The sequence below is a fragment of the Mugil cephalus genome, chromosome 2, assembly GCF_022458985.1.
Source record: "Mugil cephalus isolate CIBA_MC_2020 chromosome 2, CIBA_Mcephalus_1.1, whole genome shotgun sequence".
Lineage (NCBI taxonomy): Eukaryota > Metazoa > Chordata > Actinopteri > Mugiliformes > Mugilidae > Mugil > Mugil cephalus.
Window position 1 is genome coordinate 25,112,760 of NC_061771.1, and position 27,044 is coordinate 25,139,803.

General features: G+C 44.4%; 1 protein-coding gene across 4 annotated transcripts; it reads right to left on the bottom strand.

Annotated features, from left to right (window-relative positions):
• Window positions 1-1,572: 1,572 nt before the first annotated feature.
• nacc1b (nucleus accumbens associated 1, BEN and BTB (POZ) domain containing b) lies at window positions 1,573-24,204 on the bottom strand. 4 transcript variants are annotated; one of them, XM_047578864.1, is made up of 8 exons: window positions 23,954-24,204; window positions 13,603-13,753; window positions 9,686-9,928; window positions 8,875-9,105; window positions 6,750-7,230; window positions 3,784-4,081; window positions 2,471-2,568; window positions 1,573-2,349 (listed from the first exon to the last, which is right to left on the bottom strand). In XM_047578864.1, the coding sequence occupies exons 2-8, from the start codon at window positions 13,726-13,728 to the stop codon at window positions 2,000-2,002; spliced, it is 1,827 nt and encodes a 608-aa protein (XP_047434820.1). In that variant the 5' UTR covers window positions 13,729-13,753; window positions 23,954-24,204; the 3' UTR covers window positions 1,573-1,999. The 4 variants fall into 4 exon arrangements, with proteins under 4 accessions (XP_047434820.1, XP_047434819.1, XP_047434821.1 ...); XM_047578863.1 differs by having other exon boundaries at window positions 6,750-7,233; XM_047578865.1 differs by lacking the exon at window positions 23,954-24,204 and adding an exon at window positions 22,629-22,976 and having other exon boundaries at window positions 6,750-7,233.
• Window positions 24,205-27,044: the final 2,840 nt, after the last annotated feature.

The window sequence follows — 27,044 nt, forward strand, 5'->3', positions numbered from 1 at the left end:
GCTTTCTTTTGTTAATGACTCGAACCGGAACAAAAGAAACTTTCGAACCGACACAAAGAACTTTGAGCTGTGAAAGTTTTCAAATGAAATCAACTTAAAAAGAAAAAAAAAAAAAGAGCGAAATGCACTTTATCTGTCGACTGCCGGTTCGCTTTGGTGCGATTCCCCTTTAATTCCCCCGCACCGCACCGCTCCGCTGTGTGTGTGTGTGTGCGGCTGTAGCCGATGGAGCCGACAGCGCCCAAATGCGTAATAGCGCGTATGTGAGGTCACCGCACTGATGGCTGAATGAATCGACCAAGCGTGTGTGAAAACGCGCTGTCTGGTCTGGCCTCCCTCCCTCTTCCTCCATCTCGATTTCTCTGCCGCAGCAAACACAAACTGCGTGGCAACGCAAACACGCGCGTACACAAGCGCGCGGAGCCTTCGCCAATGTACCGCTGCCTGAATTAACACCTCTGTCCGTGCCAGGCGAGCGCACATCCAGGCAGCGGAGCCCGAAGGAAACCTGTGAATATTCAGATGGAAATCAATTTAAACATGAGCTGAAATGAAAAGAACACCACTATTGTGTCCTCGCGCACGCGCACATGCACACACGACTCGTTATTATTAAGCTCACAGGCAGAAACTCGCTTTTAGGTCCTAACCCTTAAGATTTCTTTCTTTTAAAAAAATAATAAAATAAAAACGGGTGCTTAGCGGAGATATAAATTCAGCTAGTATTGTTCCTCCTTTTTTTTTTTTAAAAGTTTTTCTTTTTAAATAAAACCGCAACCTCTTCTCTTTTCTTTCCGATACAAAAGCTTAGTTCGATTGTACTCATACCGCAGGAAATAACACAGTGCATTTATCTATCACGCGAAAACTCTTTGACAATCATCAGTAACAAGTTTCTTCTCCCTCGGGAGCCTTGGCAAAAATCACACACAAAGGAAACAAGTAATAAAAATAAGTAAACTCGTTTTTTTAAGGGTTAAAAAAAAAATAGGGTGGCGTTCAAATTCAAATTTCTCTTTCTTTTCCTCGTCTGTTGACTAAAGTATCTGGATGCCTGCCATCCAATCGGTCCGTCTACAGACTGGTGCGCATACCTGGGGGGTGGGGTGGGGGTGTTAAGTTAAAGAACAGAGTGGGTGGGGTCAGACTGAGGTCGAGGAAACCATAAACCATGCCAATATACATATTATTATTCATTTCAACCCCCTGACCTCATCAACGCCATGCTCTCCTCGCGCGCGGAAGCTTTTCGCCTGGCTATCCAGATCAAATGAAGTAAAACAACAAAATAATTATTAAAAAAAAATAATAATAATAAAAGTGGGGGAGGGAGGGGGCTCGGTACAATCTCACTCAGCCTCCTGATCTACCGCTGCAGTTCGGATGCTTCGCCACGCGTACATTCAATATCAAAACAACAGTGTTACCGGAGTTTGGGGAAGGAAATACAACTTTCTTCTCCAAACAGAATTAACCCCCCCACCCCCCAGCTCCCTCTCCCCCCACCCCACCCCACCCTGTTCCCCAGGGAATGTCTATGATAGATTATGTTAAAAAAAAAAAGGAGGGGGGGCCTTAGTGACAGTACATACTTTTAAAACACGAAAAATAAAGGTTGAAACAATCAGATCTTTAAAGGTTGCAGAGGAATGGAAGGATCGTGTGTGGGGGGGGGGCTATTTGTCAGCATCATTCCTCTGCAACCTTTTTTTTTCCTCTTTCTATCTTTCTCCACCAGAAAAGCAACCCCGAAGTGGAGAAAGATGGAAACGTGGACAAACAAAGGAAGGAAAGTAGAACAAACAGAGGTGTAAGAGAATAAACACATCCCCAAACACGCTGCGGTGGAGGCAGCGGCGGCGGCGGCAGCTAGGGGGGGGGGGGAGTGAAAACCGTCATCAAGACCGCACTGGCCATCATTCTCTACTCGTCACCCCAGAGAAATGCCATCCCTCCTTCCATCAATCTGTCCATTCTATCCGTCCGTCCGTTCACTCACTCAAAACAAAGTGCTGCCGTCTCCTCCCGCCCCCTGCAGGGCGTCTGCCGGCGTGGCGCCGTTTCCCGTGTCGCTGTGGTTGTTGCCGGCCGCCGCTGCCGCCGCCGCCGCCGCCGCCGCCACGGCTTCCAGCGAGGCGGGATCGAAGCCCTGCTCCCCCCCCAGCGCGTCGGCCTCCATCTTCACGCTGTCGGCCAGGAAGGCGGAGTAGGCGTCGCTGTCGGCCATCAGCAGCTTCAGCTTGGGGATCCAGCTCTTGCGGACGACGCGCCGGGCGTTGGTGCACATGTCGGCCGCGATGGCGTTCATCTCGCTCTCCTTGAAGCTCGGCGCAAAGTTCTGGCAGTAGACTGGAGCGACGGGAAAGAGCAACACACAAACAAACAAACAAAAACAGAGGCGAAATATGATGGTAAACTTTCAAAGCATGTCTGATGCGTCTCAATAGAAGTTGGTCTCTGTGGGACTCACATTTGACAGCGTGCAGTACTCTGTTGTCCAGAGGTTTACGGCTCGGGTCGTTGGTTGAGGAGCGGATACCAGTTCCACAGCTGTTAGCCAGAGTGCTCCTGAGCAACAGAAAGTCCACACACACACACTCCTTTAATACACAACGTCCATTTACTTTTTTTTTTTTTATACCTCGATGTCTGATACTGCTCTGACAAGGGACGGGCAACGAGAACCGGTTCTTTTAAAGAACCGGTTCGGTTCATTGTCATCATTAAATTTTAATCTTATCGATTCTTTTCGTACCAATCTTTACGTCCTCGTCCAGAAGGTGGCACCTAAAAGTTGTTGGCCATAAAAACAAAACTTCTGATCCAATGCTGAGTAAAATACACCCTAATGTGTCTGGTAAACCTAAAAAAAAGTAGCTTATCATAGCTTAGACATCATTTATTTATTTATTTTAAACTCTGAAGTATATTAAGGTAGTGGCGTCATTTACTGTATAGCTGAGCTAACACAACAGAAAAAATAAATATGTGAAAATGCCATTTCAAACACTAATTAATTAGATCTTCAAAATGAGTTATTGTTTAACTATTAAGAAATGCTATATAATGAAAACTGGCATCTTAATCATAAATGCCTCATATGCTGTGTTGTGGTTTAACCTGAGTTGTGTTGCCACAACTCAATAGTTTAGTTACTCTCCACTGTTTTCCTACATTAACTCGAATGACTGAAGTATCAAAAGTATCGATATTTTGACTTGAGAATCGACTTCAGAGCATAAAGACTTTGGAAGTATCAATATTTCATTATTGATCTTCACTTGTGTCAGTGTCCTATTTGTTTTCTTAATTGAATTCCGTTTTATTTATATAGCGCCAATAACAATACAAATGATCTCAAGAGGATTTACACAAGCTGTTAACTCTTGTTAAAAAACTCAATTAAATTTCTTTCAAACGCCTACTTTTTCTAAGCGTAAAATCACAGGAGGAATTGATAAGGGAATCGATAAAGAATCGAATCAATAAAATCTCATCGATGCCCGTCTCAAGCTCTGACTAACGAGACCAAGTCGTCCTTAACGGGAACTTTTTGTTGCCTTTTCATTACATCGAGATCCAAATAAATAAATAAATAAAAATATTCAGCCTTCAGACTGCCCCTCCATCCCTGAACTATCACTAAACTTCATTCAGCCATTCAATAAACCACGTCTGACAGATCTAGCTGATGGAAAAAAAAAAAAAAAAAAAAATATTCACATCATTTTTTTTTTCAGTGAATCACAAAAGGTGCTGAAAAGTGAAGCCAAGGACACCGACCTGTCGAAGAAGGCAGCCAGCAGGCGTCTGAGCAGCACTTTGTGGCGGGTGCCGGCGCTCACGTGGCAATTCATGAGCTGAGCGCGGGAGATGAACACGGAGGTGCCGCTCACCAGCTCCAGCTTCTCGGCCGGGTCGCCCTCCTCGTACAGCTTGGGGTGGCAGCGGTTTCCGATCTGGCTGATGAGCTCGGCGGGCAGCGATGCCAGGTCCTGCCGGGACCGCGCCCCTCTCCCCCCACGGCCGCCCCCCGAGTCCGGGGCCAAGTCTGGCAGAGCCTCCACCCGCTCCCCGACTACTGAGGACGCAGAAGGATGGACGGTTTTATTCGGGGTTTCCACAGGTTTGGACAAGTGAAATTTGGCCGTTTGAAGACCATTACGGGTTAAATTTAAGACCTACACGAAGTACGAAAAATAAGGAGAATACGAGACCCAGAATTACTTTCAAAATAACAAAATGTATCTTCATTCCCTGGGGTGAGCTCCACTATTGAGGAACAGAGACAAAATAGTCCGGGGGTCAGGGGGTCATACTACGCAAGAAGTGGTAAAAAAATGGAAGCAAGGATTTAATACTTGACTAAATGTAATTTAAAACCTACAATCCAAAATATTTAAAGCTTTTCAAGGCCATAAATTAGGATGATCAAATCAATGGAAACCCTGTTTATTGTTTATATTCATGATTCACCAAAACCAATTTCAGAGCTCATAAAAAAAAGTTTGAGCATATCAAACATCTAAAATGTTAAGTCACAAAGGAACTTCGCCTCAATACAAATGTAATCAAATGAATGATTTAAATCCCTATAGTCTGATAAATTAATAAGTAAACAAGACAAACATTTAATTAATACCAGATTCAGCTACATTTAATCAACCGACTCTATTTTGATGCCATTACAGTTGACATAACCCTCTGTGCTTTAAATATTTAATCCTTAACGACCATGTGATCATCCTCCACCTATTGGTTACATATAAATGATTTAAGATTCATATGAGGCACTTTAAGCTTTCAGTCGGTCTGGCTCTCTCTGTAACAACAACACCCAAACACTAGTTGGCGCTGTGTCTTTTCTGCGGGCGACTGAAACTGTTGCCAAAATTTGTGCAAAATTTGTGCGAAATTTAGCTGAACCAGAGCCGTGCAAATGTTTTTATCTCTTATTTGACTGGGACAACAATCTTGGGCAACAATCTTGATCTGCATCCGCATTCGCGAGGCAGGAAATGCAAAAACATGATAAGACGTAGAACAAGACAATGGAACCCAATAAGAGCACATCATAAGACATTACTGAGACGTTAAATGTCTGCGGTTTGCTTTCAACCACCACAGGGCTGGGTGGTGCACAGGTTTATAGTGAATACCGATATTTTGTTACGTTATGATATGAATTTTTAATATACTTGCATGCTGGTGTATTTGATTACACAGCGTTTGAAACATTGCGTCGTGAGACACTGTTTCAGACAATTGTCAATGTTGCGCCTCTAAAACTCGCCTGGTGCGACTGCGTCACTACGAGACGTGGTGACGATGGAAAGGCCCGAAAAATGAAGCGGCAGAACGAGAAAACTCGTGCCAAAGAAAGGTGACGCGTGGTTTCTTAGGGTGACCAGACGTCCCCAATTTCTAGCTTTAGCTTTGGCTTAAAGCTTTGCAGCTAAAGCTGTCCCCGAAAATGTCCCCGACTTAAACGTTTTATTAATGAGAAAAAAATGTTGCGCGCAGACTACAATTATTACGGTAGCCAGTTGCACATTACAGACATAGAAAATAATAATAGTTAAATATGAATAAATATTTTAAAACATAGTGCGACATACCGTGAAATCGTCAGAATTTTAAAAAATACCGTGATGTACATTTCTGGTCATACGGCCCAGCCCTAGTTTCAAATGTGGGACACTCCCTTATGGAGAGTGGGAGATGGAGAAGCAGTCGAAAATACTAGAGCAGAAAGACACTTGGTGCGTTACATTTGTTCTCACAAGTCAGAATTTCCAAGTTCCGAGTTGAAATTTTTAACTGAAGCCAGATTTTCTCCTCAGAAAGTTGCAGAATCCTCCACTACCCCCAAGTTGAGCTACCAAGACGGCCGCCCCGTGTGTAAACACTAATTAGAAACTCCTGTAATATTAGGTTTATTAGCACTTCTGTTTAGCTTTTGTTGCATTAAATCAGCCAGAAAGACAGAATTTTTCCACATGCATACGTTAAAACGCAGTTACAGAGAGTTTTTCATGTGTTATTATGGGAATATGAATAAACATATGAACTACAAGCACATGTTGCGCTATCAACGGCTAAAAACAATAGCCTGGTAAAAGACAAAACACCATTGTGGCAAAGTGTATTTTTTCTACATTTAAATTAAACAATTCAAATTTTTGAATATTTTTATGAATTTATGCCTCATGTGGTCTTGTAAACTTCATCATTATAAATAATTCTAGTAAAAAACTCCAAGTTATCTGTTCGATTAATTTGTGTGTCTCAAATAGCCTAAATTTAGTTTAACATTATAGCAATAATACCAAGATTTTTTTTTTTAAACTTTAATGTCACTCTGCACTCAATAAATGTAATTACTGAACACACCAAGTTTCCTCCAAGTTATATTTAGACAAGGTCAGAGTTTTCATGGACACGATCATCCAGTTTTCCGACTTCTGTCACCTGAACGCCGATAACTCGTGTGTGACGTGATTCCCAGTGACGAATTCCTCCCTCCGAGGTAAATGTAAGGCACCAACTACTACCAAACTACCACCACAAAACTATAAAGAGTATAAATAAACCACCTATAAGGCGTCTGTAACGCTGCATTGTCCTCGTTCTCCTCCTCCTGTCTGATAAACAAACTTAACTCAGGACTCAGTTAAGATTCAGTTAAGTTCAGATTGAGATGGAGACGCGTCGCCCCGGAGACGACCCGCCGTGTTGTCGGTGCCTACCTGCTGCTCCGGCGTTGAGCATGCTGTACATGGTGTACATGTTGCAGATCTGCCTGTACTGCTCCTCCGCGCTCTCGTCCGCGATGTCGTCCTCCTCCTCGTCGTCGTGGTAACTGATGGGCGAGTCGCTGGTGTACATGCTCAGCGTGCCGGGGCTCGTGCCCTCGGGGGTCCCGCCGTTGTTGTTGTTGTTGTTGTGGTTACTGTTGAGTCCAGCTCCTCCCACTAAAGTGGCGCCGCCGCCGCCGCCGCCGCCGCCGACGCCGCCCATCATGGCAGCGTTGGCTGCGGGTCCTCGCCCGGAGGCGTCCTGGTTGACTGTGTTGGAAGAGGAGGAGGAAGAGGAGGAGGAGGAGTAGCGCGCCGCCTTCCTCATTCCGCCTCCCCCGCCCCCACCGGACCCCCCTCCCCCGTCACGGTTGCCCCCCTCCCATAGCCGCTTGGCCACCGGGGTGCAGACCACAGAGTAGGGAGAGCCCTCCTGCTGGGGAGGAAAGAGAAACGCCGGGTAAACGACTTGAACGTTCGCCCTGTCAGGCAGAATCAGAGGTGAACTCGGAGGTCTGGGGCTCATTAGGTACTTCGTAAAATGACGGCGTTTACGACCAAGAGTTCAAATAAAGACTGAAAATAAAGATCTTCAGAGAAAACAAGGCCAGACAGCGAACAGCATGTGTCTGACTCTTTAAACAATCATCAAGCAACGACACGAGATGCTGCAGAATCGAATTCAGCTCAGCTTTTAAGAAAATAAATAATTCAACACAGTTCTCTTCTCAAATATCTCATACACTTTTTTGGCAGAATTCGATTTGAATATCAATAGTTTTTAGAAAAGTTTGTAAAATCACCTCATTTTTAATTTTTACTTTTAACATTAACAAGATTTTTCCCGTTCGCAAGAGTCAAATGTCAGGCAGCGTCAACATCGCGCTGCCTTCTACTGTCAAATGTGTACATGTGATGAAGTCTGCTTATTTAAAATGAGAAGTGATGATGATCACGCTGCTTTTCGCAGCGCAGCCCTCTTCTTGTAACACGCGGATCAGCACCACCTGACAACGCGTGGCGACTATTTTTGGGACGGCAACTGATGTTCCTATGAATTTAAGCTTCTGTGGTGCTCGTCTTTGAAGTAGCCGGGTTATAGATTTAGAGTTATACATCTACTGTCGTACAGGTTCACTACAGGCAAACGTTTGGAAGCAAGATGTTAGTTTGTCAGTTTAGTTTGCAACAAACTAAACGTGATTATTATATAATTATTATATTATCATTATATATTATATAACTTATCTGAAGAAATTTTATTATAATTATCAGGTATTTGGGTTTTTCTGGCCTTTCGTCAAAGTAAACTCCTCTGGCTTCAACAACATCGTGGCATAAATGAATATATTATATATATATATTTTTTACGCAGACTCTGAAAAATCAAAGAGTTAAAGCAAATAACGCAAACTGTGATTTTGTTTTTGTTTTTTTTACTTTTGCACTTAAGTTGTGACTCTTGCAAATCTTCTTCTCGACCATAAAACTAAGCCCTTCTCGTCTTTTGCTGACAACTATTCAGCAATGTTCTGGTAGCATCAATGTAAACCTAAAGGAAATCAATAAAACAAAAGTCTGATCATGTAGTAAATACATCCCAATATACACTCATGCTGGTTTTTAAAGGCGTTGTGAACAGAAACTTGAAGTTACTTCCAAACTTGTAGCCTGTAGTGTACATTCAAAGCGTCTGTATCCAAACCAAAAAAAACAGCACTGAAAAATGTTTTATTTAAAAAAAAAAAAAAAAAAAGGTGCAGGATATAGATTTGGTAGAAAACATCTGGTTTAATACAACTTATTCTACTTTAATTATGACTTAAACTAAAGTAGTTTATCTCATAATTACCTCTCTAAATCCTTTAGCTATAGCTTTAAATATAACGTATGATGTTTAAAACAATTCAAGTCCATTCCTGAACACTTACGTATGCATACTTCTCTCATAGACTAGATTAGTATTTGCAGGTGGAGCAACTTTCCCTTTAAAGTGTAGCTCAAAGGGCCTCCCCCCCTCCGTCACTTCATTTACACATAGTTAAATCGGTCCTTTCACCAAAGCAACACTCATCACCTGATGCGGCTGCGGCGTCGGCTGAGGCGTGGTGGCCGTCTGTTCGGTCTTCACCTTGGACACCAGGGGAAGGGGCGTCAGACAGGAAGCGGGCCGTCCTACCGAGGCGGCGGCGGCGGCGGCGGCGCCGCCGACGCCCCCGCCCACCGTTTGAGTGACGGGGCTCTGGGGCTCCGAGGACGGGGTCTCCTCGGTGTGGAGGCCCTGGGAGTCACAGCTTGGGGAGGAGACCTGGAGGCGGGGGGAGATGAGTGAAAGAACGAGTGAAGTTTCATGAATATATACAGTAAATTATGCCGTTTCATGCTTATGCCGTTATAACACAGTGCGAGTTCTCCATCCACAACTCTTTTTTTTTTTTTTTTTTTGCACAAAGCCTCCGTTTTACTACGAGTGTTCGTATTCAACGAGCATTACTTAGCGGCGTGCCAATGTGGCTGTAAACTCACCGCTTCTGAAAATAACATTTCAAGAGCAGCAACCGCATGATGCACACCTCATTAGCAAATAACGCTCCCATGCTCGTTGTAACATTTAGCTTGTATCTTATTGACTCTGTGTCTAGAGGTGTTAGGAGGAACTTTTCAAGGAAATCGTGTTTGTTCATTAAAATGTAAATCCATGCAGCGAGGCCCTCCAAAGCTAATCTGATCATCCGCTATTACAGAGCGGCGGAGGTGGCGGTGGCGACGACGGTGCGATGTTTCAATTATCCGGAGTCACGAGAAAGCGCCTGCGAACGCAAACGCCCTCAGTTTTTTCAGGGGATTTTCTTCCCCGATCGTTGTTTGTGTCATTATTTCCGCCTCACCTTGAGGAAAAACTCCGTGCCTTTCTCCATGATCTGCTGGATCTGGAGGAAGCCGGCGGTGTACATGAGCAGAAACTGGTCTCCGACGTTCATGCTGAGGCGCCCCGTGTAGCAGAAGGCCAGGATCTGCTGGAAGCTCTGAGGCTGCACGGCTGGGGGCAGCTCCACCACCGAGCTCTTCCCCCCGGCGTTGAACAGATCCCGGAAGTAGGAGCTGCTGGCTGCCAGGACCGCGCGGTGGGCCTGGGGGGTAAACAGCGGGGGAAAGTCGTGAGGATTGGAAAAATATATTTATTCAAATGCGGTGTTGAGATCCGTATCGTGCGAGGCAGCGGCGGCTGCGTGTGGTGTCAGGTAGAATGAGGCTGTAAACCCAAACATGCAGCAATGTAGTGGAAGACTCAGCCACCGGACTAGTTAATCTGACTCTGATGGTCTTAATAGGAACAAAAAAAAACCCAAAAAAGTATCCAAATTGCATCCAGCTATAAATAAATCTTTGTTTCTGACTTAATTTTAGCTACATTTTCATCTCAATTAAGGCTCAAAGGTGTTGTGCTCACTCTTTACTGTACTTTTTCCTCATACACCGATGATGCACAACATTATGACCACCTTCCTCATATTGCGTAGGTCTGTGACTCATCAGGACCTTCTGGGGGGGGGGTCCTGTGGTGTCTGGCAACAGGATGTTGTTAGTGAGGGGTCTTATATGGTGTTGAGGGGAGGGGCCTCTGTGAATCATCCTATAGATGCTTGATCAGTTTGGTGCTGTTGCTGTTTTTCATGTTTTGTAAGTTGTTTTTGTGGCTTCCTTTTGCGGGATGGCTGCTGCCCTCAAGGAGTGTCACTGCTGTGGGGTGGGGGTGTCTGGTCTAAGTAACATCCACATGAAATCAGTGCTTTTATATGCAGAGCTTAATCGATCAATGCTCAAAATCCGACTTTCTGAACGTGGTTCTTGTCCTAGTTCACATGCAACGGAGAAAATTGAATAACTGGCGGGAACATGTCATCCTCCTCCTCCACACTAGGTGGCGAAATGCCTGTTTTCAGCGGGTTAATACGGCCTCCTTTCTGGTTGACCTACTACGTCCCATAATAAACTAGAGCTGGCATTTCAAACAACAACCAGCGAAATTAGCCATCAACCCAGGGCTGGGAGGTATGACCAAAAATCTATATCACAGTATTTTTCAAAATTCTGACGGTATCACGGTCTTTTTTTTCTTTTTTTTTTTCATGAATAATTACAAGTTCACAACATGTTCTAAGATGAAATCCGGGGACATTTACAGCTCTATTTTAAAAAAAAAAGGCTATCACGATGAACTGACGAAACAGGGACAATTACGTTTTCATTTATTCAGGTTTCAGTTTTGAATTTAGTTTGGAGCGAGATTTTTTTTACTGTCGGTGGGAGGGGGCTGTTTAAAGATAACCAACCGCAACAGTAATGATAAATTAAGAGATTCTCATTCATAAAACGCTACATTCAGGGACAGCTGTAGACGGGGACTGTCCGCAGAAAATGGGGATTTCTAGTCACCCTAAAAAAAACCCAGAACTAGCAGGGCACCTTTTTACGGAAGAAGTTCTTGCGTGTTTTTCTTCTCGTTCTGCTGCAAAATTTTCTTCTTCACCACGCTTCACAGTGACGCATTTGCACCGTGCGTGTTTGGAAGCGCTACACTGAAAATGATGCGGCCGAAAACAGTGTCTCGCGGCGCAGCGTTCTGAACGCTGTGTAAACAAATACATTAATTACACTTTACAACATGAACAAACTCTGGACTTGTATCAGGGAAGGGGGTCAGTGGGAGGTGGTTTGAGTGGGGAGGGGGTTAGAGGTAACCCAGCACAAGCAGACAAGCAGACGTCTGTTCCTGCAGCCACAAGGCGCCGGTCGTGGACCCGCTCGTCCCACTGGGGGATAAAAAAAAGCGGCGAAGGCGTTGGATGTGGGGGTACGGGGGGTGATTGCGTATCTGTCCATACGCGTGTGTCTGATAGTCGCTTCCGTCCGTCATCACAATCTTGGTGCGTCAGTCCGGAAACAACCTTGATCGGGTCCCAAACAGAGTGGACTAGCAGCAGGTGTCCGTGGGAAGTGGGGGCAGGAATGCAAGAGCGTCTCACTGCAGTGATCTTCAGGGGAGTTGTTGTTGCAGTAACGGCCTTGTCCGAGCCCGGTGTTGTTAGGGCGCCAAACGCAGATAAGATTGGGACTGCTGTTTGGTCTTGGGGGCGAGGAGACGCATTCTTTTGCACGACTACTCTGTTTGTCCATTCCCGCCTCCGGATCGATCCATTTTCCTTTGCAAAGCCAAAAGCTTCTCCATGGTGTTACCCATGTAGCGGTTCACAGTCACAGTCTGAGCCCCGACAGCTCTGCCCACCGCTTCAGTCATGCCGGGCGTTGCTTTGTGGGGCTTTGGACGGCTGTCACCGCTTTTTTGATTTACTCGATAAATCAGGGAAAAGTCTAATCCAGTCAGCAAAAGACCTGAAATCATGGCTCCGAGTAGGTAGATGTCTTCACTGTCCTCCGTGGAAAGAACCGCCAGACAAAGGACCCGCCGCCTCTCCCGCGCGTCCATCGTGTAGCCAGCCGCGAACGTTCCGGCAGCGCAGTCCGGCTCCCCCGAACCCGGGCTTCTCGTCGAAACAATTGTGTCAATTGCGTTGAGAGACGGCTTTAACAATTCCCAGATTTTTGTAGTTTGGACAGCAGCGCGGACAGAGTCTCTCAAAAGTAAAGACAGTAGACAGACGAGACGAGAGGAGCAAAGCAGGGGAGATAAGGGAGAGGAGAGGGAGGAAAAATGCGACCGCCTTCGTTGAGAGCTGAGACAGAATGATGGATAATAGTCCAGCTGTTTTTTTAATCTTGTACGTAATGTGTGCGTTACTTATCCCTCAGGTGATTCTATTTACCTTCTTCCTCCTTTTACCTTCTTACTGTGGGGTCATACACAGCACAACAGTTGTGGAGCATGCGCACACGCGTTATCCAGTTAAAGTCGGATTAAGGCGTATACATGCCACATTTCCAATCAGATCATCTGGGATCGGATAAGCAGAACTCCGATATTAGTCGGAGTAACGCGTTTACACGCGCTTAAGTTGTCCAGTTAAAGTCGGATTAAGGCAATAATTCGTTTTCTTTTTCACGTGCGTGTTAACGCACTGAATGAACGTTATTTACTCCTCCCGTCGGTGGTTTTAATGTTGCGGCTGATCGGTGTATACTTAAATTACAGCCTCACGGCTGACTGCGTCCTGTCAAGTTGCGGCGTACATCCGGACTCGTATCGCATGTCTGGTGGAGACTATGGAGCGATTCCATTCAAGGTATTAAGTATATTTTGCGATGGAACGGACGTTATCACTGTCCTGACAGTCGCTGAGCTTTGCCACGTGGAGCGTGGCCGTTTGAATTCAAGCAAAGACAATCAACTGAAGATCCATATCAGCAAAGCCAGCGAGCATGGTTTTGCTGATATTACAGCATGTCCCCCCACCCCCCCCCACCCCCTCGTCCTGGCTGTCATCCAGGGAAACGAGGTAAAAACAGAGAGTGGCCTCATAAGAGACATTCATGTGAAACTGTGTCTTTAGTTCTGGCCAGTAAACAGATTTTGTGGTTTGAGGTAACCTTTGACCTCCAAACTCTAATCAGTTTATCCTCGAGTCCAAGCGAGTGTTCGTTCCAGCTGTAAAAGAAATTCCCTGAAAGCGTTCGCACGGACGCGAAGATGAGACAGGCAACCCTGAAACCCACGTCTCAAGGCCCCGACTATTTCCAGCTCCCGGGGCACGATATTTATATATATATATAAAGCGATAAATATCACAGCAGCTTCAATCACAGCTCATTGGCAGAAATTTCGGGCCGTTAGCCTGCGAACCCCGACCTTGAAGGCGTGTCCCTTGACGACCACGGAGACATCACAGTAGAGGCCCTGCAGCCGCTGCTCGTTCAGACACTCCAGGACGTTGTTGCCAAAGTTGGGGATCGCCATCTGCAGCGTCTGAGCCATAACGCTCTGCCCAGCACCACAGGGTCTGCGGGAAAGCACAAAGTGACAGGGAGGTTAGACGAGGACGTGAGACGTAGGCAGGAGGACGGAATGAATGAATTTATCAATTTTATTTTGAAAATTTCGAATATGTATAAAAATATGTAACCATTTGTACAGACAAAAGAGCGAAATAATGACTATAAACCAAAAAATAAATAAATAACACAGGTGAAAAAGGAGTAGGAAGAAGTGAACACTTACATATATATAATATAATTATATATTCATGTAGCAGGTATAACATATGCTAAGCAATTACAATGTAACACTATTTTATTTATATCCCTCACCACCCTCCCAGTTAACACACTTCCTCTTGCAAATACTTCTTCAGAATGTTTTTATTACATCGATTTAACATATTTAAGCTTTGTTTTATCTCCAAACACTTCGACAGAGTCGCCCCAGAGCTCGACACGCACAACTAGTATTTTTTTTCCATGCGTCATCAGGTGTTCACAACATCTTCTACTTGTTGCAGGGTGGAATTAATGCATCAGATTGACTAAGGGTGGACTTTTACTGTGATGATGAGTAAATATTGGAGAATGTTTCCACGTTAGTAGTAAAAAACAGGTTTGCATGACCCCGTGTTAGCGCTTCCTGCTGCTGTGGAAATCTGGGGACATTTACAGCTCGGAAAGAATGAAATGTTATCAAGATGAAATGAACAAATTGGGACAATAAACAGCTACGCCTGTAAGGTCAACAGCGGCGCGGCCGGCTACCGTAATAACTGCGGTATGCGCGCAGCATTTTTTTTTCTTATTCGTAAAAAGCTAAAATTGGGGACATTTTCGGGGACAGCTGTAGCCGGGGGACAGGTCATCCAAAACGGGAACTGTCCCCGGAAATCGAGGACGTCTTTGTTTTTTTTTGTTTTTTTAGGGTGACCAAATAACCGACACCTCTTTTTTTTTGGCACAAGTCTCATTTTTTGGACCTTTCCATCTTCACCGCACTTAAAAAGTGACGCAGTCGCACCATGCGTGTTTAGAAGCGCTACATTGAAAAGGCTTCGGTCTGCCGGTATATTAAAAATTCATATCATAACAAAACAAAAAAAATACCGGTATTCAGTATGAACCAGATTTCCATCTTTGTTCGGACCTTTTTGTTTCCTTTAATTTTTTTAATTTAGGGGATATCTGAAAGGGATAAAGCTGGGAATGGGTAAATAAAGAAACATCAGAGAAGGCGCCGATAAGGTGAGCAAGCAAAGAAGGACTGGAAGATGAGCAAAGGCAGACTTTACCGAGGACAGAGGAGAGAAACAGGATAAATGAAGTGGTACATGATTAATGAATTAAGTAGTTGGTAAACAACTTCAATTCTAAGTTCTTTGCTTCCAAATGAAAGAGAATTTTGGGCCACCAGCAGTTATATAAGCCTTTTTCTTTTCTTTCTTTATTTATTTAATTTTTTTTTTAACCTTGTTGATTACATCTAATTCACAGTTAATAAACTATTCGGCGTTTTTTTGGCCTACTTTGTTATTTTCTCGTCGTTCCTTCCCAGTCAAAACACAGACGCTTACATAACTTATCTTTCACTCGTCTTCGTCACCACGCAACAAAGAAGCCTGTGATCAAAAGTGGAGGAACTGTCAAACTTGCAAGAAAAAAAAAAAGAATAAGGAATCCATCTCTGACATCTTTTTTTTTTTTTTCCCCTCTCAAGCCCGGAGACATCCTTTTGAGTGGACCCTTTATTTTTGTTTATAAATGCACGACGCATACATGGGACTTGCTCTCCTGCCAAATACGCCGGAGCTGAAGCAAACAGACGAGAACACAAAGGTGAGTCACGACGCTACTCAACAAATACATTTTGTTTTTTTTTTTTCTGGATCGCCGACCCCAAGCCGCCAACGGTGCTCGAGCCGAGCAGACGGAGATTCGGAGCGTAGCTTCTGGGAGGCAGAAGATGACGAACGCCCACCTTGGGTGCCACCCCGGAACAAACCGCTAATAGGAAACGATACGATAATGATTAGTCTCGTTCCTCCGCTGGGAGGAAGACGCGCAGACGGAATCTGGTAACCTCAACGACAGGCTTTCCCGTCACCTCGGGCTCTCCTCATAAATTCCTGGTAGAACAAACACTGATGTAGAAGCAGTAGCCTCGGGGTCACGTCAAACAAAAAAAAAAAAAAAAAAAAAATGTCAACAAATATTTCACAACAAAAGATTTTACAACTCGGATGCAACATTCACCACATATCTGAGGACTGTTTGGAGTCTGTACGGGAAAGGGCAAAAAGATTTACCTGACAAACTTAAATAGACACATATGTACTAGAACAATGATTCCCACATTTCATTTGATATTTGGGTTTTGGTTGTGTTGAGTGACATGCAGTACGTTTACGTGCATCAATTTTTTTTTTTTACCTTAATCCAACTTTAACCGGACAACTTAAGCGCACGTTAGCACGTTAGCACATTAGTTAGGAGTTATCTTCATCCAGCTAAGACAGAAATCGATTTTCCCCGGTATGTATACACCTTAATCGGGCTTTTAACTGGACAATGCGTGTGCGTATGATCCACAACTGCTTCGCCCGTTCATGACCCCGGAACAAAAACATCCAAGAAAGAAAGTCTCAGACGAAGAAGGTAAACAGAGCCGGTAGAAGAACCACCAACCAAGTAGCTAAAAGCTGAACTATCATCCATGTGGTTGTTGTTTGAAATGTCGGTCTGCCGCATGAACGACTCCAGTTGTTTATTACATGATGTAATAGGTCGACCGGAAAGGCTCCATATTAACCTGCTGTAAAGACACACGTCACCGCCTAGTGTCCGTCGTCTCCGTAGTCTCTGCTGCATGTAAACTGGGACAAGGACCACATGCAGAAAGCTGTGCTTGCCAACGCACTGACTGTATGTCAAACACGGACACCGCAACATCTTAACATGATCCACTACAGTTTATTTTATAAAGGGAAAAAGGCATAAGTAAGCACGCGATGTTTTCATTTTGTTTGTTTTTTGTGTTTTGACATTATTGCTGTTGCTTAAACTGAAATTTCATCTGGCTGAACCCAAGCACAACTTACATTATCTTTATATCAGATTTGGAAGCCCTGACTGACGTAGTGTTGGGTAGTTGTCTCAATAACCCAAACACGAAGTGAATCGAGGTTAAATGTTACATGATCTCATATTACTGAGGTCTAGGCATGAAGGCACCCAGAATAAAACGGCTCCATTGATCCAACCTTCAGACTCTAGTCTATAGAAATAAATACATCATTTAATTATCATTAGCTCCTGCATAGACGAAACTGCTTCAATGCAGAACCACTTGATCGACGGTCGATGGCTTTTCCTTATCAAATAACACATCCATTATCATACGACATCGCATAAGCGCTTAAATACAACGCGCTGAAAATTAGTGCCCCAACAAGTACAACCTCCGTGCAACAAAAGTGATTTTCTCCGTCCTTAGTAAACTTTCATTTCTTTATATATTTATTTTGAATATTTTGTACACTCGCTTTCATTTTTGACGACACGTTTCATCCTCCGGGGAGTGCATGATACACGCTTTACACAAATATGTGTTTGCCATTTTCCACACATGATTCTTAGCCGACTCCGAAGGATTCAAGCCGAGGGGCATCCGTGGAATATAGCAACAAAGCGTTTGGTGTAATCTGCATAATGGTTTCTCTTCTGAGAAGTATTCACCATGGAGTTGTCATTAAAAAAAAAAAAAAAAAAGATTTAAATACAACCACAAATACCATGGTTTTGTCGTGAGATTTAATTTGCACTCGCACGACAAATGAAGTGTTTCCATTTCATTTTATGCCACGTTCACTGAACCGTGTATCCATCCATCACGCTGAACTACATGGCAGCGGTAGGTCCGACTGCAGCTGCCTTTCTGCAGCAATGTCAAGCATCTTGAATCATTACGGTCTAGGCGGGATTTAAGTCGTGTGTCATTCTCCTAAACTGGTTAAAAACTGATGACGAATTGCCCCGTCGTACGTGGCCCAGAACTGGCGGATGTTGGGCCGCTTGCTCTCAAGCGAACAAAGAAAAGTGGGCTGATGACGGCCAATAGCCGTCGTAAAAGCTGTTGCGACTGTGCTCTTCAGACATCTCACCCTGGGCTACGTAACTACGGGAAGTCATCCTCAGTTTGTCCTTAGTCTGGGTCAACACCCAGATCCAACTTGACTTGGTTTTGAGTGCAACCACCACCCACAGCACAGCTGGCCTCATGCATAAAAACTACCACTCAACCGTAAAACCTCCCGAAGCCGACCTTGGACGTAGAACCTTTGACAACAAGTGCTAGAGCTGCCACAGTTCTAAATTTAATATCAAATTGTTCCACGTTTGGATGTGTACTTGCGGTATTTTTGGTTTTGCATGTGAGTAGTTGTGCTGATTTGCAGCCGTTTCAGGGGTTGGATATGTGAGCTTTCATCACTTTCTGAATAATCATGATTCACGTACAGGAGTAGTGCTTTTTCGGCAGTGGACCAATCCGCAACCTTGATTTTACTACAAATAGTCGGGCGTGGGGATGTCCCGATCCAGGCATTTTAAAAATGATCCGACAGGTATCCGGCTCCAGCCAAGCCCAATGTGTTGCAGTTATTTATTTTAGGTCTGCCATAAACCGAAGCCACATCCCTGCAGTTCTTAAATGTCTTATTCCTCTTGGTTGCCTGGCGTCAGAGCTGCCAGAAAACCCCCAAAGAAGTCGGCGTCTTTTTCTGTTTCAGTGGCGGTCGATTACAGTCAAAGCTGGAAATACTTTGCTCTGGAAAATGAAGTCAGAAACTTATAAACTGTGCAATGTGGGTGTTTGGTGAAGCGGTAGAAGGAGATGGTCATTCCAGGCTCAGTCTACTAATGTGTTTCGTAACCAAACTGAGTGCACTTAGGCAAAGGCTACAGAGAAGTTTCCTCAACGTCAATGTGAAAAATATTACAGTGAGGGCTACAGAGGTGGGCCAGTCCATTTCTGTAGTGCAGAAGACAGGTTTTCTGTAGCCAATGTATGAAGTCAAGGTAAGAAAAGCCTTTATCAATCACCAGGGGAGGACATTTTGTTCATGCAAGAAGGGACTGTGACATGGATTGGCTGATGCTGAATATTAAAAGATCGGTGTCAGCTTGGGAAGACAAAGAAAAACTTGATTGGGACGTCCCTAGCTAGGCGTCAGTTTACAAGAAAAAAAAAAAATACCACCCAGGTGGTTAGGTCCGGACCAAAACAAAACAAACTGAACCATGCAGTCAAAGAAAAACCTCTCTGCTTCTTCAAGAGCTACCACCCGCAAAATGTTGTAGAGCTAAGGCGAAATTCCCACACAGAGTCAAGTCGAGCAAAGGTGGTCCAGATGAAAATGATCACCGGCTTACACCAAGACTTCAAATTCAGACCGTACCACTTTGCAAGGAAATTGGACATTTCAAAATTAGGACAAAGGGACAAAACAAACACGGCTCGTGAAAATGAACCTCAGTGTCCGAGGGGGCGTTTAGTGGTGGAAATTCCTCTCTTCTTTATCGCCGTAAACAAGCCCCACTGTACACAACCTCGCCGCGCAATTGCCAGCTTAGCCGTGATGAGGTTTTAAGGCAGCGACGCAGGTAAATATAAAATTTTGCAGCCGTTCCCTCGAACACAAAGGGCTTCACAATAACACTGCACGACCAGATACAGCGCAGCAATACCCTAAAAAAGTCTCCAGTTGCAAAAGCTCTCATCGTAACCACACACTCAGCAGACGGCGCAAGAAAAACACACACACTTTAACGACTGAAAGTCCTTCTGGGAGGCTTCGCGAAAGGTCGACAAAACATTTAAACTTTCTGCAGAACGCACAATTGTCGCGACCTCGGTAACTTTTTAAAAACGGCGCAAGGGCATCTGAAGGTGGGTTTTTTTTATCTTTTTTATTCTTTAAAAACTAACTCCTACAGTGGAGCTGCTCCTCGCTCCCTCATTATAAGGTTATAAGTTGTACCGGGGAAGCTTCCAGGTGTGAATGTGAAGCAGGGTGCGCGCTCAGCAAACCTTCACCGGCTAAAAAATAAAGCTCGGGAAAATAAGATTAAAAAAAAAAAAAAAAAAAAGGGTGTGCTAAAGCAGTCCTGAGCTCCTGCCCTCACGCCTACATGAGGGCAACGCTGAGAACAGAGGGCCATCAGCGTCTCGTCGTAATTAATTTTCTAAGTTTATAGCAACTAATTAATTTTGATAGATGCTGGCACATTAAGTAAGGCAGTGGGCTGAAAGAGTAAACCAGGCCTGTTTACAACCCCGGTGATACACATTTCATTAACAGCGCTTCCATTTAATTTTTAAATGTTGACTGAGCAGTACTTACGCAGTGGTTAATGTTAAATTATCGGTCTTGACTATCGACGGTTGCTTTCAGCAGCAGCTGCAACATAACCTGAGATGAGATCCTTAAAAATCGGCCCAATGCTTATGTTACAACGTGTGTTACTTTTAATTGGTTGGACCAGTTCTGTGCACGAACGAGACTAATAGTTGGATAGTTAGGAGCTCTACGTGCAATCGGATGTGAACAGCGTTCCCTTCAGATCAGGACGCTATTAAAAGAATATTATTTACATTGTGTACATCTATAATTCATTTTTTCTCCCGCTCATTTTTGTAAAATCAATTATGTTTTGGCAATAAGAAAGTCAGCTCGCGCGCATTAATGCGAGTTGACAGTTCGCGTTGATGTAAGGAAATCGATGTGAATCGCATTAATGCAGTTATGATTCAAATAAAGTGGCTCAGAACGATATTTTTTCCCTTTGCATTTTGGATCCCTTCCAGGATTTGTTTACACGGATTACTCCCGCTATACTAACTGCGTGACGCTCCTGCTGGTGACTGCAGCCTCGACAAAACAAGCCGCGTTCCTCGAGTGTACGGACAAAACAGAACATTAAAGACTAAAAAGTTGCATTTTTTCGGGGCCTGCGCGCCGCCTGGCAAACTAAGATGTAAAAATGTGGCTCCCCCACATCTGCATTTCCCGTGGCCTTGAGCGAGCGATTGGCCACGGCGGACGCCGTCGGCGGCCAACGGCGGATGCCCGTCGTCGTTTCCAGGTGTAAATATGTGCAATCGCATGAATAATAAGCAGGCAGCTGCTAAGACAAAGCTTGTGTGGAAAAGGAAAAAAATAAAAAAAAATGAATAAATGCATAGCTTCACACTCGCATTTGTGATAAACGTCTAGATTTAACTGGATTTTTGAGAAACGGTGATGAGCAGTTTTCTTGCGCATTAAACTGATTTGACTCCGACGCCACTGCAGAAAGTTGACATCGGGGGTGATTCTAGGGTCAGAGCTTTGGGGGTGCGAGAAGCTATCATTTAAAGAAGATGGGAATAATAAGCGCAACTTAACCCTTTCACATCGCGCTGGGTCGTACACGGGACAACAGTAGCTTTTTGAACCAATCGGAATCACTTTCTTGATCCAGAGGAGAAATTCATTTTCCTCCTCAAAGTGTAGCAGTGTTCAGAGCAAAGAGAAGTGTAGGCAATAAGTATATGTAAGAATAAGTAGGCAATTATACTAACAATACATCAATGTAAAAGTAATAACAGTGAATATGGGGTATTGCGCATGGTGAGTCCAGATATGTGTCACTTTCTTCTGATTCCATTGATAAAAGTCATTGTAGGACTCAACAACCCAACAACTTCTTGTTTTTTTTTCCTTTTAAACGGTGTGCCGACTTTGATTACTCAAGAACAATACCACTTAAAAGTGATTTTGACTTTCGTGATAGAAACTTCAGAGTCTTGGCTTTCAGAAGAGACCAAGACCATGCATGAGCTCCGAAATGTTCACGAACAGCATTCAATTTACTCTGGGTATGTTGTTGTTGTTTCTTTTCTTTTTTTTTGCAAAAAGCCTGGAATAAAGATATCAATAAAGATAGGCAACACTGCCTAAGAAACAACAAAAACCTGTCCTTTTTCCTCTCCTTTAGGACTGAACAGACCCTGCAGATGTTTAAACCACATACTGTGCCGAATTTTAAACGTTTTTCAGTTTTTATTTTCAGGGGGTGTGGGTGGGACGCGCCTGAGCTTGACATGTCACCTCAGGACATCCTCCCAGGCACACTTTTCCTCCTCGCGGGTCAAAGGGGTCGCAGCAACCTCCAAGAAACACAAAGGGGAGTTAATTCACACCACTTGACCCTTGCCCTGTGGTCCCCCCTCCGTGGGGGCCCCATTACATGCTCCGGCTCCACGAAAACCGCTAAACCGTGCGAGTCTGCGCCCTCTGCAACTTTTTTTAAAAAATTCATCTCCCCTTTTTTGCCACAAAAACTCTGGGATTACTTTATGCATAATGGCTCCCACATGCTCCTGCTAACACCCAAATACCACAAAACAAAGTAACCCAGTTTCTGCAGCCAGTCTGCTGGCACACGGCCAATCCAAACACGAGCCCTCTGAACACTTTTGATATCATCATCAATCACAACTTAATCATGTTCAGTTTCCTGGTTTGGGGAGGTTAAAGGTGGCCTGTTAGCAGGTAGCAGGCTAAAGCTACGGCTAACACAACTCAAAAACACTTCACCTACACGTATAACTAACAAACACGAATTTAAATCACTTGCAATAAAAACCCACAGGCATCCCCGTGTGGTCTTTAAGAGATTTAAGGGTGGAAAACGCTTTTTTTTTTTTTTTCTCCAAGCGACACTCGTGGGTAGACATGCACCAGCAATGTGGCTATAGTGTAGCCTCCCTTGAGCACGACTGGAGCTGAAACTTCAAAAAAAAAAAAAATGTAGATAATTTTTACGCATCAATTATACATCAATTCGTCTCACATGAAAGTCGAGCGGAGTCCACGTCTCGCCGGCGGACGCCTCCGGGGGAGAGGAGGAGAAGAAGCGGGGCTCCAGCAGCCACCGGCGGCGCGAGTAAAGACGGTCCGAGCGGGCAGAGAGCTCTCGGTGCCCCGCCGTGTGCCAGCCTCGATGCCCGGTAGGATTTGGGAGTCCTCGGCTGGCCCGGGCCGGTGTGTACGTGCGGAGGGAGGGAGGGACGGAGAAAAGAGGGACGGAGGGGGGCGGCAGCAGCAGCAGCGTAAAAAAAGGCACAAAAAAAAATAAAAAATAAAGCTCTTTATTTTTGAACTCCTTTTAACGCAAATGGGGACCGTCCGGGGAGAGGAGACGCGGGTGCGAGAGTGGAGGTAAAATATTCAGCAGCTCCGTGCCACCGCGGTGTGTGATGTCCGTTTAGACCCAATTCCCCTCCTCCTCCTCCGGCCCAATGGCAGCTACCGATACGGGACAGAGACGCGCTGCCCCCCCTCTCCAAAATGTCGCTATACGGACGGTAACATCGCGGCGAATAAATTACGCATGGACATTACATCTCCGCGCCCGCGATCAAAATAGAAAATAAAAAAGGTACGCGCAAGATTATGTTGACTTTCTTACGCACACACGCACGTATATATTTATATTTTCTTTTACCGGAGAGAAGAGGGGAAATATAGAAAGAGGAGGGAGGGGGGGGTCTATAGAGGAGGGAGGGCGATCCTCCTGGCACTCCATCTTTAGCCGACATCAACAGGTCATCCCGGGACACAAATGCGCCGCAACTGTGGGCGAGACAGACGAATGGCTCCCCCCCTCCCCACAACAACAACACGCACAAACAACCAAAATAAAAAAAAATAGAAAACACAACACACCAAGTAGTTGGAAAGTTGAGGAATGCGGGGACAAAGAGGAGCAGAGAACTCCTCGTCAAGTCATTTACCCAGAGGAAAGGAAAGGGGGAAGGAGGAAAAGGAGGAGGAAGGAGGGGGGGTCAACGAGTGAGTGAAGCCGGTGTGAAGTGGTTAAAGTTTGGACTGTCCCCATCCTCATGCGCCCATCCCCCCCCATGGAGGTTACTAGCGCAACTTTACCAGCCCACTCTTTTCAACACATCTTACCGTCCCCTCCACCTAATTTCATATCCAAAAAGATAACCTCGCCCCTCCACCTCCACCCCTCCCTCCTCCTCCTCCTCCTCCTCCACCACCCACCACATAGTGCACACACACATACACACGCATCGGGACAAGTGACCGGCACCATTGAATGCGTTGTCCCGTCGGGGACTCCTCCTCCACCTCCTCCTCTTCGCTTTAACTCACCCCGAGGCTCGGTATTCCGCTGGAAAGTGTTTCTCAATGGAGGAAGAAGAAGGAAAAGAAGAAGCAGACGAAGAAGCGGCGTAGTGTCTCTCTCCGTTTCTCTCCCTCCGCCTTGTCCTCGCCTCGCTGCTTCAGACACTCATTCACTGTGTGTTTGCCCGTTTAACCACCAAGCACGCCACGCAAACACACGCATTACACACGCATGGCTTTTTTTTTTTTTTTTTTTTTTTTGCACGTGTGCGCGGGCACGCAAACACACATGCAGGCGAGGGGACGAGCGCAGAGCAATAGATGAGGAGGAGAAGGAGGAGGTGGAGGAGGAGGAGGAGAAGAAGAGGGGGGGGGGGCTCTCCCAGGGGTTGCAGACAGATCGCAGAGCAACCGATTGGGCCAGACAGATAGACAGGCAGGCAGATAAAGAGACAATCCACACAGTCTTTATTTATTTATTTTCCATTTATGTTTGTCAGCTCGTTCAGTGACAGGCTGCTGTCTCTGTCCTGCTCCGTGGACACGAGGAGGACGTTTGTCCCTCAGGACATAAGATTATGCATCGCCTACCTATATATATATATATATATATATATATATATATATATAATAATATAATATATATATATATATATATATATATCGCTTTATTATTATCATTATTACATTATATGTATTTATTTATTTATTATTACTATTTTGGTATATATTGTTTCTGTACATGTGGAGATATAAATCTAAATATTAAATCAACTCTGTCTAATATTTTAATCTATGTGATGAAGCTACTGGACACCGAATGTCCCCGGGGATGAATAAAGTATCTATCTATCTATCTATCTATCTATCTATCTATCTATCTATCTATCTATCTATCTATCTATCTATCATCAAGGTCTCGTGTCAAAGTAAACAAGTAAAACCTGACCACATAACTTCAGCTAAATCGGACTGAACTGGAGGCTAGATTCTTACTTTTATAACCTCTCAATTTCGCAGTGAATATTAAGAAAGAAAAATATTGACTAAAAAAAATTGAGTAAAAGTGAGATTTTGATGCATTGTTTTTTTTAAGCAATCTATCAAAAAAGCGCGTTTTGTTTCGTTTTTATCGTCGTTATATGTTCAATTTTATAGTTTATTTTCTATCTGTAAACAATTTTGCTACATATATTTATTTCATAATAACGTATTATACTATTTAGTAGTATAGTAGTAATATATATTTATTTATTTCTATTATTTATTTATTTATTTATTGGATCTACGGACAAAGCAATAAAACGGACACTAAAGCTACAAGTAATGAGATTACATTTACAGGAATAATGGATTACATCTTGGAGCCCCCCCGTCCCCTCGCCACTCGCTGCATGCAGGTAGACAGGCAGCGTCCCCAGCCGACCCGACCGTCTGAGCCCCACCCACCAGTCCACCCACTCAACCCACTCCACTCACCGGGGCGTCTTATAGGTGGCGGAACCAATTCCCTCCTGTCCGAACACCGTGAAGCCGGAGGGACCGTCGGTTCGATCCCCGCCGTCTAAAATGTGCCGTGCTGTGGTGCGTCTAGACTCCGGGCAGGTGAGCCCTCCGGGGCCTCTAGGCGCTGCGCACAGTGAATACTAAACAGGATGAGACTGCATTCAGGCACGGCACTGCGCTCCCCGCCGCTCTCTCTCCCTGTCATGCCAAATACTATTAACTCTATAATTCTCCTGTGTCAGATGTATAGCGCCACGCTCTCTGGGCATTCATTGTCACAGCGCCCCCATCCAGATGTTCAGGCGTGTGAGTGTATACAGTAGATGCAGATCACCCCCCCTCCCTCCCTTCCTTCACTCAGTCACTCGCTCACCCTCCAATCTCGCTTTATGGAAACCAATTTTGTGCCACTCGATTGCAGCGTGATGGTGGATGAAACGAAAGTAGGTTAAATGGGATATTTGGCACACGTGGTGATTGTGTGAAAAGCTCCTTTTTTTTATATATATATACATGCTACAATTGAAGGTTGCAGCCAGGACTTGAGGAAAATAGGACACAAGCACCCCACATCAACCAAAGCGTGCTCAGATATTCTAGATTGATCTTAATCCAATATCTTGTTTTTTTGAACTTTTTTATATTGAATTGAATCGTGTTCCTTTGAGTTGTGCATGAATACAATACTGGAGGTGCATTCTGGGGATTATATTCCACAGTTTTTATGTGTGAAAACAAGACGAGCGTTTAATTATTGTCAAGTAGAGAACAGGACTAGAGCAAGTACAGCGAAACATGTTGTATGTAATGTACTCCATAACATGAGTACAGTACAACATATGCTGAATATATGCAGGATTTTGCAGTGGTGGCTGTTCTCTGAAGGCAGAACAATGAAGAGGTCACTGGGCGTTGTGCTATTATGATTGTGTATCATGGACTTCTCACTGAGTTCTGTTAATCGAGTGTAGATTACATAGACTGTATGTAAATATGCACCCCCAACCTTGCATTGGCCAAATTGATTCTTATTTTCCCCGGTGGATACAAGCGCCGCCATCTTGCGACTTGTTGAGTCTGCGCAGTACGGTCCTAGAGTTAAACCGATGCACCTACCAAACTTCCTCCAGACTCACTCCCATTTTCCCTAAGTAATGCTACACTCTGCTCCACCTTCACCGGTTACAAGGAATTTTTGGATTACACACTGTACTTATTTTTAAAAGATGTTTTTTTTTTACATCTCATGGTCCCACTGGACTGCTTTATGGATCGGTTGGCATGGCAACTGGTGGTTGCCATTATGTCACATCCTGTTTCTACAGCGTATAACTAAAGCAAAACCTATTGAAAAAAAATTACACTTGAACATACATATACTAACTCTTTTAAAAAATATATATTTGACATGTATTTTAGTGTTTTAGTTTGGCCATAGTGTCATCCACTAACATGGATAAAGGGGTGGAGCTTATGACTTATACTGCAGCCAGACACCAGGGGGAGCTCTACTTGCTTTGACTTCACTTTTGATTGAAGCATTGTTGGTTATGGGGTTTGAGCCAGTTTGTTACAGAGACCCTTTGCTGTTGAATATTCCAAAAAATTTTTT

Excerpts from the sequence above, each read along its gene's own strand:
- nacc1b (XM_047578863.1), bottom strand. The coding sequence starts at position 13,728 with ATGGCTCAGACGCTGCAGATGGCGATCCCCAACTTTGGCAACAACGTC. Across the intron at positions 9,929-13,602 it reads TCAAGGGACACGCCTTCAAG|GCCCACCGCGCGGTCCTGGC; the intron begins GTCGGGGTTCGC and ends TTTACCCCCCAG. Across the intron at positions 2,350-2,470 it reads AGTACTGCACGCTGTCAAAT|TCTACTGCCAGAACTTTGCG; the intron begins GTGAGTCCCACA and ends CCGTCGCTCCAG.